At 39.3% G+C, this 13,354-nt stretch overlaps 2 protein-coding genes across 2 annotated transcripts; both read right to left on the reverse strand.

Annotated features, from left to right (window-relative positions):
• Positions 1–1,738: 1,738 nt before the first annotated feature.
• On the reverse strand, positions 1,739–4,738 carry LOC147358823 (olfactory receptor 5B12). Its single transcript, XM_086338741.1, has one exon. It carries the CDS (start codon positions 2,707–2,709, stop codon positions 1,765–1,767), a length of 945 nt encoding a protein of 314 aa, XP_086194867.1. The 5' UTR covers positions 2,710–4,738; the 3' UTR covers positions 1,739–1,764.
• Positions 4,739–11,514: 6,776 nt separating this feature from the next.
• LOC147358824 (olfactory receptor 5B12-like) lies at positions 11,515–12,453 on the reverse strand. The gene has a single exon (XM_086338743.1). It carries the CDS (start codon positions 12,451–12,453, stop codon positions 11,515–11,517), a length of 939 nt encoding a protein of 312 aa, XP_086194869.1.
• Positions 12,454–13,354: the final 901 nt, after the last annotated feature.

The raw sequence follows: 13,354 nt of genomic DNA on the forward strand, positions 1-13,354 counted from the left end.
CGTCCCCTTCTCCTCCTGCCCCCAATCCATCCCAGCATCAGAGTCTTTTCCAATGAGTCAACTCTTCACATGAGGTGGCCAAAGTACTGGAGTTTCAGCTTTAGCATCATTCCTTCCAAAGAACACCCAGGACTGATCTCCTTTAGGATGGACTGGTTGCATCTCCTTGCAGTCCAGGGAACTCTCAAGAGTCTTCTCCAACACCACAGTTCAAAAACATCAATTCTTCGGTTCTCAGCTTTCTTCGCAGTTCAACTCTCACATCCATACATGATTACTGGAATAACCATAGCCTTGACTAGATGGACCTTTGTTGACAAAGTAATGTCTCTTCTTTTGAATATACTATCTAGGTTGGCCATAACTTTTCTTCCAAGGAGTAAGCATCTTTTAATATCATGGCTGCAATCACCATCTGCAGTGATTTTGGAGCCCCAAAAAATAAAATCTGACACAGTTTCCACTGTTTTCCCATCTATTTCCCATGAAGTGATGGGACTGGATGCCATGATCTTTGTTTTCTGAATGTTGAGCTTTAAGCCAACTTTTTCATTCTCCTCTTTCACTTTCATCAAGAGGCTTTTTAGTTCCTCTTCACTGTCTGCCATAAGCGTGGTGTCATCTGCATATCTGAGGTTATTGATATTTCTCCTGGGAATCTTGATTCCAGCTTGTGCTTCTTCCAGCCCAGCGTTTCTCATGATGTACTCTGCATATAAGTCAAATAAGCAGGGTGACAATATACAGCCTTGACGTACTCCTTTTCCTATTTGGAACCAGTCTGTTGTTTCATGTCCACTTCTAACTGTTGCTTCCTGACCTGCATATAGGTTTCTCAAGAGGCAGGTCAGGTGGTCTGGCATTCCCATCTCTTTCAGAATTTTCCACAGTTTATTGTGATCCACACAGTCAAAGGCTTTGGCATAGTCAATAAAGCAGAAATAGATGTTTTTCTGGAACTCTCTTGCTTTTTCCATGATCCAGCGGATGTTGGCAATTTGATCTCTGGTTCCTCTGCCTTTTCTAAAACCAGCTTGAACATCTGGAAGTTCACGGTTCACATATTGCTGAAGCCTGGCTTGGAGAATTTTGAGCATTACTTTATGTCTTAACTAATTTCTCTTCTGTAGATGTGTGGGTTTCGTGAGTTTCTCATGAGTGATGTACATGTGTGCCTATGCTAATACATACATGTAAATGTATATGTTCATGTGAGAGTGTGGGTGAGTAGGCTTACTAGGTAGAATATTTAAAATAAAAATTCCATGTTCCTGGTAACCTATTCTTCCTTGTTATCATATTTTTGGAGATTTTAATTCATGAAGTTAATCAACAGCTGTAGAAATTGCCGTAAGAATTTAGAAATGTGTGGGGCAGACAGGAAAATATTTTCCCTAGATAGTTGGAGGTGGATAAAGTTGCCTCCACTTTGGGAGGCAATGGCAATGGCAGTGGGAGAAGGCAATGGCACCCCACTCCAGTACTCTTGCCTGGAAAATCCCATGGACGGCGGAGCCTGGTGGGCTGCAGTCCATGGGGTCGCTAAGAGTCGGACACGACTGAGCGACTTCCCTTTCACTTTTCATTTTCATGCATTGAAGAAGGAAATGGCAACCCACTCCAGTGTTCTTGCCTGGAGAATCCCAGGGACGGGGGAGCCTGGTGGGCTTCCGTCTATGGGGTCGCACAGAGTCGGACACGACTGAAGCAACTTAGCAGCAGCAGCAGCAGCAGCAAAGTTGCCTTATTATAGGTTTAATGTAATTAAAATACAAATCCTATAGAAGACTTTGCCTTCCCCACAGCCGTCTTAAAGGCACTCTTGACCTCCTTGTTCCTCAGGCTGTAGACCAGTGGATTCAGCATGGGGATGACCATGGCATAGAACACGGACGCCATTTTGTCTGCGCTCATGGAGTGGCTGGAGCTGGGCTGTAAGTACATGAAGATGCCTGTCCCGTAGAAGATGGAGACAGCAGTGAGGTGGGAAGCACAGGTGGAAAAGGCCTTCTGGCGTCCTTCAGAAGAGCGCATCCTCAGAATGGTGATAAATATAAACAGGTAGGAGATGAAGATGACCAGAATAGAAAAGAAGTCATTGAAACCCACCACAAAGAAAATAACCATCTCACTGACGTAGTTGTCTGAGCATGAGAGAGCCAGCAGAGGAGGAGCGTCACAAAAGAAGTGATTGACCACGTTGGCCCTACAGAAGGAGAGCCTGAAAACGTTCCCAGTGTGGACGGAGGCATTCAGGAAGCCACAGCAGTAGCAGCCTATGAGCAGACGTGCGCACGCTTTGGTCGTCATGGCCGTGGTGTAGTGCAGGGGTTTGCACACGGCGGCATAGCGGTCATAAGCCATTGCGGCCAAGAGGAAACTTTCTACTGTGATAAAGGCTACGAAGAAGAAGAACTGGGTGACACAAGCCTCGTAGGAAATGGTTTTGTCTCCTGTGAGGAATCCAGCCATCACTTTGGGAGTGACAGCTGAGGAGTAACCAAAGTCCACCAGCGAGAGTTGGCTGAGAAAGAAGTACATGGGCGTGTGGAGACGAGAGTCCAGCAGGATCAGCTCGGTCATCCCCAGGTTCCCAACCAGGGTGAGGAGGTAGATGAGAGAGAAAGTGATGAAGAGCAGGATCTGCACTTGCGGGTCATCGGATAACCCCACAAGGAGGAACTCAGTCACCTCTGTAGTGTTTTCCATGGAGATCAACTGGGAATTGTGTGGCTGCTCTGTAGCAATGGGAAAATATAATCAGGATGATAAATAGAGGAAAGACTCTACTGAAACCAGTCAGCGTGTTTACTCGTGCCTTATTTCAGTATTGCAATAACTTGTTCCCAGGAGTTTTTAGATTTAAAGCATGGCCATGACGATCAAATGCAATTTTGGATTATTAATAAGCCATAGAATAGTCCAGGTAAAAGGACTTGGAGATAACACATCCAATCTCCTAAGTTCATAGAAAAGGGAATTCAGATAAAAATAAAAGGATTTAAGCAATTTTATCAGATTAGTTGCTAACCAGAGCAGCTCGGACAGCCAAGTCAAAGTTTACAAAATAATCACAAATTATTTTTGTATTAAACTACAATAGTTTAATAAAATTAATGTGAAACTGAATTAACTTTACTTCAACTGATATTGTCTTTTTTGTTGCATCAGAACATCTGAATATGGTAACGAAAGACAGTTAAATAAGACATGTCCTAAAGCCACAATGAGTTATCACCTCACACCTGTCAAAACAGCTATCATCAAAAATTCTACAAATAACAAATGCTGGATAGGATTTGGGAAAAAGTGAATCTTCATACTCTGTTGGTGGGAATATATGGTGGCAGCCATTATGGACAACAGTAGAGAGGTTCCTCAAAAAACTAAAAACACAATTGCCATATGATACAACAATCCCACTTCTGAGCATATAGCTGAAGAACAAAATAATTAGAAAAGACACATGCACGCCAGTATTCAGAAGCACTATTTACAATAGTCAAGACATGGAAGCAACCCGAGTGCCCATCAACAAATGAATAGCTAAAGAAGATACGGTACATATCCATCAGTATGATGGAATATTACTCAGCCATAAAGAGGAGTGACATTCTGCTGTTTGCAGCAACACAGATGGACCCAGATAATACGCTTAGTGAAAGAATACAGAGAAAGACAAATCCTATGATGTATTTGTGAACGTGAATTTGTGTATATGAGTACAAATGACATCACTTGTATGTGGACTCTAAAAAAATAACACAAATGAATGTATACAACTAAAAAACAGCAACAACAGACTCATAGACTGAAAAAACAAAAGTGCTTACCAAAGGGGAAGCAAAGGAGAGAGGGGTATGGGTTAAGAGATATAAACTGTGACAGCTGTGGGATTAGTCCAAATGACTAATATTATTACATTACTTGAAAGACAGAGCAGATTAAAGAAGCTTAATTTGTCCAAAGTTCAACAAATTTATACTTAGCAGACACTCAAGATATTTTTGTGTTTTCCTCTTAGCCACACAATAAGCATCCATGTTCTAATAGGATCTATATATTGTTTAGATGTACAATTCCCAATTACATGAAACAGAAAAAATCTTCAAAACATCAAGCCCATCAAACTGAATAAATGAGAGACCTGTTCCTTTCTCTAAAGAGATTTTTCTGATTACCTCCATCCATGCAAATTTATGCAGACACTAGATTTCATCTAGTAGATTTAAAGGTTTATCTTATTCCTGGAACAATTCAACATGCAAGTCTAGCACCTTCATATGTGAGTGGATCTTAAATCAGAGATTCAATCAATGAAAAAAAAAGTAAACACCCTATTGTGATGTTGTTCTTCAGTGTTTGGCCAGAATGCATAAAATTCTCCAGAGATAGGAAGAAACTGAAGGGAAAAAATGCTATTGGAATCAGTTTCCTGAAATTCTACTCTTTGATCTGCTGGTCACTCTTCTTGGATAAGAACTCTTTGAACTTCGATATCTTCATCTATAAGATGGAAATAATAGAAAGTTACACCCTCACTTAAGACTCTTGCTATGATAAGAAAATAAAGTCCAAAAGTACCTCATACTTGGTAAAGGTGACCATCACAGTCACAGTCATCATGACAATTATTTTGGGTTGTTTTCCCTGGACATTGTTGAATGTTCTTAGCAATAACACAGTTTGGGGGAAGGTCATTGTTGCTACTAGATGATTATTAACAGATGAAAAGAAAAATAAATGGTCAAAATAACTCTGACTTTTCAACTGCACTCTGCTCTGATGACAGTTGGAGTCATGTGGAAACCAGAAGGGAGTTATGTAGTCGTGGAACTCTCAGGGGACAAACCCCCTGTGACGGCTACAAACCTTATTATCTCACCTAACCAGGGAACATGTGACTGAAGTGTCTGTGGGGATCCAGCTCTGCTTGCTGAGGGAGACCATGAGTGGATATATACAATTTGCAGGAATTGTTTTTGCTGATGCACAAAATCATCCATGGCATGATCTCTGGGGCTGCAATTTGACATAAATACTGGGGGATGGGGTAATACTTTGTAATTAAAAAAGTGAAGTGGACTCCAGGAATTAGCTCTTCACTTTGTTGTTCAGTCGCTCAGTCATGTCCAACTCTTTGCGATCCCATGGACTGCAGCATCCCAGGCTTCCCTGCCCTTCCCTGTCTCCCTGAGTTTACTCAAACTCTGTCCATTGAATCAGTGATGCCATCCAACCATCTCTTCCTCTGTTGGCCCCTTCTCCTCTTGCCCTCACTCTTTCCCAGCATCAGGGTCTTTTCCAGTGTGTCGGTTCTTCACATCAGGTGGCCAAAGTATTAATTCAGATGACCATTATATCTACTACTGCAGGTAAGAATGCCTTAAGAAATGGAGCAGCCCTCATAGTAAAAACAAACAAACAAACAAAAAAGCCAGTCTGAAATGAAGTACTTTGGTGAAACCTCAAAAATGACAGAATTATCTCAGTTTGTTTCCAAGGCAAACCATTGAGTATCACAATAATCCAAGTCTATGCCCCAACCACTATGCTAAAGAAGCTGAAGATGAACAGTTCTATGAATACTTACAAGAACTTCTAGAACTATTAAACACACACACACACACACACACACATGTATATATATATATATATATATATATATATATATATATATATATGTCCTTTTCATCATGAGGGATTGAAAAGCGAAAGTAGGAAGTGAAGAGATACCTGGAGTAACAGGCAAGTTTGGTCTTGGAGTACAAAATGAAGCAGGGTAAAGGCTAATGAGTTTTGTCAAAAGAATGCACTGGTCATAGCAAACACCTTTTCCAACAACACAAGAGACTACTCTACACATGGAGATAACCAGATGGTCAATACCAAAATCAGATTGATTATGTCCTTTGCAGCAGAAGATGGAGAAGCTCTACACAGTCAGCAAAAACAAGACCTGGCATTGGTTGTAACAGATCATGAGCTCCTCACTTCAACATTCAGACTTAAATTGAAGAAAGTACTAAAAACCACAAGGCCATTCAGGTAAGACTTAAATCAAATCCTTTATGATTATACAGGGAAGGTGACAAATAGATTCAAGGGTTTATATCCAGTAGATAGAGGGCCTGAAAAACTACGGACAGAGGTGATCATCAAAACCATCCCAAAGAAAAATTCAAGAAGGCAAAGTGGTGTCTGAGAAGGCTTTACAAGTAGCTGAGGAGGGAAGTGAAAGGCAAGAGAGAAAGGGAAAGAGAGTCATCTGAATGCAGAGTTCCAGGAAACTGCAAGGAGAGATAAAAAAGCCTTCCTAAGTGAACAATGCAAAACAATGGAGGAAAACAATAGAATAGGAAAGACTAGAGATCTCTTCAAGAAAACTGGAGATAGCAAGGGACTATTTCAGCCAAGGATGGGCAAGACAGAAGATAGAAACAGTAAGGACCCAACAGAAGCAGAAGAGATTAAGAAGTGGAAAGAATACACAGAAGGACTATTTAAAATGGTATTAATGACCTGTGTAATCATGATGGTGTGATCACTCACCTAGAGAAAGGCATCCTAGAGTGGCCTTAGGAAGCATTGCTATGAACAAAGCTAGTGGAGGAGATAGAATTCTAGCTGAGCTGTTTCAAATCCTAGAAGATGATGCTGTGAACGTGCTGCACTCAACTGTTGTTGCTGTTCTTCAGTTTCTAAGTCCCGTCTGACTCTGTGCAACCCCATGACCTGCAGAGAGCTTCAACAGCGCATGAACCAAGAACTTCCAGATTTAAAAGCTGGATTTAGAAAAGGCAGGAACCAGAGGCCCTTGTTGGCCACAGCACTGGCATGCATTTCCTCCAGTTCCATGCATTGTCTTTTCTTATTTTCAGTGGTTTCCCTTGTTGTGGAAAACATTTTTTAACTTGAAAGCTATTTATTTTGAATTGCTAGACTCTCAATATTTTGAATAAATATTAATTAAAAACACCAATATATTCTTATTTAAACATAATAAAAGTGCACTTTTTGATACAATCTGTTTTATATTTACAATTTTTAAGTGATATTTGGGAATCAAAGCAATGTTTTAACAAAAATTCTAATTTGTGTCAACAAAGAAGTTGTGGCCTAGAGCTTTATTGATAAATTAAAAAGTACACAATTTCTTTTTTATGGATCAAAAGAAAAATGTTCTTTTTAACTGAGTATGTTTGATTGACAAAATTGTGTTAGTTTCAGGTATATATAATCCAATGATTTGGTGGTTGGATATATACACATATATATTCATACACTTTATATTCTTTTTTTGTAGTTCTTTTCCATTATAGTTTATTACAAGGTACTGAATACTGTTGCCTACACTATACAATAAATCCTTGTTATTTACCTATTTTATAAATGGTAGTGTGTATCTGTCAATCTCATACTCTCATTTATCCCTCCCCCTCTTCCTCTTCGGTAATCATAAGCTTGTTTTCTATGTCTGTGAGTCTGTTTCTATTTTGTAAATAAGTTCATTTTTACTGTTTTTTAGATTCCACATATAAGTGATCTCCTATAGTATTTGTCTTTCTCTGACTTACTTCACTTAGTATGATAATCTCTAGATCCATCTTTGTCACTGCAAATAGGATTATTTCATTTTTTTGTTGCTGATTAATATTTCATGTAGATATGTATCTTCTTTATCCATTCATATGTCAATATGCACTTAGATGGCTTCCAGGTCTTGGTTATTGTAAATAGTGCTACCAGGAACATTGGAGCGGAGGTATCTTTTTTAACTAGGGCTTTTGTCTTTATTGGATAAATGCCCAGGAATGTAACTGCTGAATCATATGCTAGGTCTATTTTCAGTTTTCTAAGTAACTTCTGTTTTGCATAATCACTGCAACAATTTACATTTTCAGCAATGGTGTAGGAGGGTTCCCTTTTCTCCACATCCTCTACATTCTTTATTTGTAGACTTTTTGATGATAGCCATTTTGATGGGTGTGAGATGATATCTCATTGTAGCTTTAATTTGCATTTTTCTATTAGTTAATGATGCTGACCATCTTTTCATGTGCCTGCTGACCACCTGTATGTCTTCTTTGGAGAAACGTCTGTTTAGGTCTTCTGACCATTTTTCAAATTTGCTTGTTTATGGGTTTGTTGCTGTTGTTGTTGAGTTACATAAGCTTTTTCTATATTTTGAGAATTAATCCCTTGTTGGTCACACTGCTTGCAAAAATTTTCTCCCAGTCTGTGGGTTATTATTTCATTGCAAAGCTTGTAAGTTTAATTAGACCCCATTTGTTTGTTTTTGCTTTTATTTTCCCTTGGAAGACTGATCTAAGAAAATATTGCTACAACTTATGTTAAAGACTTCTTCACTTATGGTCTCTTCTAGAAATTTATAATTTCAGGTCTTATGTTTAACTTTCTTTGAGTTTATTTTAGTATGCGGTATGAGAGAATGTTTTAATTTCATTGTTTTATATGTGTTGTCCAGTTTTTCTACCACCACTGCTTGAAAAGATTGTCCTTTTCTCAATGTATATTCTTCAGTTCAGTTCAGTCGCTCACTTGTGTCCGACTCTTTGCGACCCCATGAATCGCAGCACGCCAGGCCTCCCTGTCCATCACCAACTCCCGGAGTTCACCCAGACTCACGTCCATCGAGTCGGTGATGCTATCCAGCCATCTCATCCTTTGTCGTCCCCTTCTCCTCCTGCTCCCAATCCCTCCCAGCATCAGGGTCTTTTCCAATGAGTCAACTCTTCACATGGGTGGCCAAAGTACTGGAATTTCAGCTTTAGCATCATTCTTTCCAAAGAACACCCAGGGCTGATCTCCTTTAGAATGGACTGGTTGGATCTCCTTGCATTCCAAGGGACTCTCAAGAGTCTTCTCCAACACCACAGTTCAAAATCAATTCTTCAGCGCTCAGCTTTCTTCACAGTCCAACTCTCACATCCATACATGACCACTGGAAAAACCATAGCCTTGACTAGACAGACCTTTGTTGGCAAAGTAATGTCTCTGCTTTTGAATATGCTGTCTAGGTTGGTCATAACTTTCCTTCCAAGGAGTAAGCGTCTTTTAATTTCATAGCTGCAATCACCACCTGTGGTGATTTTGGAGACCCAAAAAGTAAAGTCTGACACTTTCCACTGTTTTCCCACCTATTTTGCCATGAAGTGATGGGATCAGATGCCATGATCTTAGTTTTCTGAATGTTGAGCTTTAAACCAACTTTTTCACTCTCCTCTTTCACTTTCATTAAGAGGCTTTTTAGTTCCTCTTCACTTTCTGCCATAAGGGTGGTGCCATCTGCATATCTGAGGTGATTGGTATTTCTCTTACCCTTTTTGTAATTGGTTAACTGACCGTTAACTGTGTGGGTTTGTTTTGAGTTCTCTATTCTATTCCATTGATTTGTGTGTCTATTTTTGTGCCAATATCTGCTACTTTGATTGCTGTACCTTTACAGTACAATCTGAAGTCTGGGAGTGAGATACCTCCAGCTTTGTTCTTTTTCTCAAAAATTGCTTTGCCACTTATGGGTGTTTTGTGGATCCATATAAATTTTATGGTTATTTGTACTAGTTCTGTAAAAAGGTCATGGGCATTTTGATAGTGATTGCATTAAGTATGCATAGCTCTTTGGATACCATGGCAATTTTAATAGCATTAATTCTTCCAACTCAAGAGCATGGGCTACATTCTTTCCATTTCTTTACATCATTTTCAGTTTCCTTCATTGGTGTTTAATAGTTTTCAGAGTACAGATCTTTCAAGTCCTTGATAGAATTTATTTCTAGATACTTTAGGTTTTTCGATGTGACTTTAAATAGGACTATTTACTTTCTCTTTCTGATATTTCATTACTAGTGTACATATATCCAGCAGATTTCTGTATATTAATCTTGTATTCTGCAATTTTGCTGAATTCACTTAATAGTTCTAACAGTTTTTTGGGCTTTTTTTTGGAAGAAGGATTTTTACACAATATAAAATATTACATATTATCTACAAAAGTGACAGTTTTACTCTTTCCTCCAGGTTGCATGGCTTGTAATTTTGTTTCTTGTCTGACTTCTGTGGCTAGGACTCCCAAAACTATATTAAATGGAAGTGGTGAGGGGTCATTCTTGTCAAATCAAACTGGAAAGCTTTCAGATTTTCCCACTGTGTGTTATGTTGGCTGTGGTTTTGTTATAAAATGGCTTTATCATGTTGAGATTTGTTCCCTCTATACCCACTTTGATGAGATTTTTTTTTTTTTTATCATGAATGGACAGTGGATTTTGTCAAATTCTTGGCTTGCATTTATTGAGATTATAATGTGATGAAATTTAAAAATGTTTTTCATTTAAAAAATTTTATTGGACTGTAGTTGATTTACAATGTTGTGTGAGTTTCAGGTATACAGCAAAGTGAATCAATTATACAAATATCTACTCTTTTTTAAGATTCTTTTCCCATATAGGCTACTGTGTGATTTTTAAACTTTTCTCTTGTTAATGTGCTGTCCCACATGGATTTCTGTATGATGAGCCACCCAAGTGACCATGGAATAAATCAAACTTGTCATGCATGATGTTAAGTCTTCAAATTGCCTTAAAAGGTATCTTTATAAGTGTTATCATAACCCTGAATGATTCATAGTGTCCTAATATGCCAAAATTTAAAAGCCAGGATAGGTTATTCTTGGAGATTGGTAAGGACCAATCAGGTCAACCTCTAATTTGAGCCCAATTGCCAATCTATAATTTGGTGGCCTGAATGCCTACATGAAAGAGGGAGCATTAAAGGAGTACAAGATTGACCATCTGAAGATGGATTGAAGCCTTACTTTAAAATTAAAGACTATTTTTTTCAGTGAATTAAAATATGCCATTATTCTTATTTCTCTTACTCTGGTCTGATATTTTAAAATTGTCATATGACAATGCAACTTCTGCATAATGAGTTGATAAAGACAAGAATTGAGCTAATTAAAGATAACCATATAATGATGTTGATTATCACTGAAACAAGAACAGAAACAAAAATTAAGCAATAAATTAAGCAATACCCAGACTATTTGACACCAAGTTTACATTTAAGAATGAATTATCAGATATCATAATCACTGCTTTAAATTATACTATGAAAATAGACTAATCCCATTCATCTTTGAACTCATTTTTCTGTCACTCATGGATGTGTGAGTTGCACCGGCTTGTTTAAATGATGTTTCTGTGGGCATGTATTTAAATATGCATTGAATAAAGTGAGACGGGATGATCATGAGAAATAATGAAATGTAACTAAGAAGAAACTATGCACTAAGACTTCTAGGTTCAAGGTTGATATTCCTAAGCTATTATTCCTGAGATATCCTGTTTTCACGCCATTTGTGTCATAGACTTGGTTAAGAACTTGAGAAAGTATATCAAAAATGTGCATAATGTTGGCCTATACTTCCCATAACTTGATCTGACCTGTATGAAACCACCTTATTGTTGTATCTATATAATTAAGATATGAATTTTATAGAAGACGTTGCTTTCCACACAGCCTGTGAAAGGCGCTCTTGACCTCTTTGTTCCGCAGACTATAGATCAGAGGATTCAGCATGGGGATGACTATGGCGTAGAACACAGACGCCATCTTGTCTGTGCTCATGGAATGGCGGGAGCCGGGCTGTAGGTACATGAAGGCGCCTGTCCCATAGAAGATGGAGATAGAAGTGAGGTGGGATGCACAGGTGGAAAAGGCCTTCTGATGTCCTTCAGATGAGTGCATCCTCAGAATGGTGACAAAGATAAACAGGTAAGAGATCAAGATGATCAGGACAGAAGAGACGATATTGAAGCTTGCCAAAATGAAAAACACAATCTCACTTCTCTTGTTGTCTGAACATGAGAGAGCCAGGAGAGGAGTAGCATCACAGAAAAAGTGATCAATCACCCTGGATCTGCAGAAAGACAGACTGAATATGTTCCAAGTGTGAACAGAGGCCTCCAGAAAACTAAGAACATAGGACCCTATGACCATCGAGGCACACACCTTTGGTGTCATGATGTTGGTGTAATGGAGTGGTTGACACACCGCTGCATGACGGTCATAGGCCATTGAGGCCAAGAGAAAAGTTTTCATAATGAGAAAGACAGCAAAGAAGAAAAACTGAGCAGCACAAGCATGGTAGGAAATGACCTTGTCTCCCGTGAGGAATCCAGCCATCACTTTGGGAGTGACGACTGTGGAGTAACCAAAGTCCATCAGGGAGAGGTGGCTGAGGAAGACGTACATGGGAGTGTGGAGACGAGAGTCCAGCAGGATCAGCGTGATCACCCCCAGGTTCCCAACCAGAGTGAGGAGGTAGATGAGCGTGAACACTAGAAAGAGTGGGATCTGCAGTTGTGGGTCATCAGTTATCCCGGCAAGAATGAACTCAGTCACGACTGTACTGTTCTTCATGGGGGTCATTTGTACATTATGTGAGTGTCCTATAGCAATTAAAAAGAGAAAAGAAAAGGAACTGTTAAGTAACTGAGTTAGAACTATCATAGTGTCCAGTGTATGGATGTGGACTTGGACCATAAAGCAAGCCGAGTGCCAAAGAATTGGTGCTTTTGAACTATGGTGTTGGAGAGGACTCTGGATCATCCCTTGGGCTGCAAGGAGATCCAACCAGTCCATCCTAAAGGAAATCAGTCCTGAATATTCATTGGAAGGACTGATGCTGAAACTGAAGCTCCAATACTTTGGGCACCTGATGGGAAGAACTGACTCATTGGAAAAGACTCTGATGCTGGGAAGGATTGAAGGCAGGAGAAGAAGGGGACAACAGAAGATGAGATTGTTGGATGGCATCACTGACTCAGTGGGCATGAGGTTGAGCAAACTCTGGGAATTGGTGAGAGACAGGGAAGCCTGGCATGCTGCAGTCCATGGGGTCACAAAGAGTCAGACATGACTGAGCAACTGAATTGAACTGAGCTGAATATTTTATATCAGGATTCTGTGAATTTCACTGGGCCTAATAACAAAACATCATTGTTAAATTGATAGGTTTCCTAAGTGGCTCAGTAGTAAAGAATCCACCTGCTATGCAGGAGATGCGGGTTCAATCCCTAGGCTAAGAAGATCCCCTGAAGAAGGAAATTGCAACCCAGGGAAATCTCATGGACAGAGGAGCCTGGAGGGCTACACTCCACGGAGTTGCAAAGAATCTGTTACGAGTTAGAGACTAAATAGTAACAACAACAGGAAAACAGACTATTCTAGCTTAAAAGATTTTGTAGATAATACAACCCAATCTTCTACCCTAGTAAATGATAACATTTAAGTTCAGAAATAGAGGTCACTTATGAAAAATTATAGGATT

This window comes from Bos grunniens, chromosome 15 (genome assembly GCF_055505025.1).
Source record: "Bos grunniens cultivar Pamir isolate PY7600 chromosome 15, Bosgru_T2T1.0, whole genome shotgun sequence".
NCBI classification, from domain to species: domain Eukaryota; kingdom Metazoa; phylum Chordata; class Mammalia; order Artiodactyla; family Bovidae; genus Bos; species Bos grunniens.

Coding starts and splice junctions, on each gene's coding strand:
- LOC147358823 (XM_086338741.1), bottom strand. CDS start 2,709: ATGGAAAACACTACAGAGGTGACTGAGTTCCTCCTTGTGGGGTTATCC.
- LOC147358824 (XM_086338743.1), bottom strand. CDS start 12,453: ATGACCCCCATGAAGAACAGTACAGTCGTGACTGAGTTCATTCTTGCC.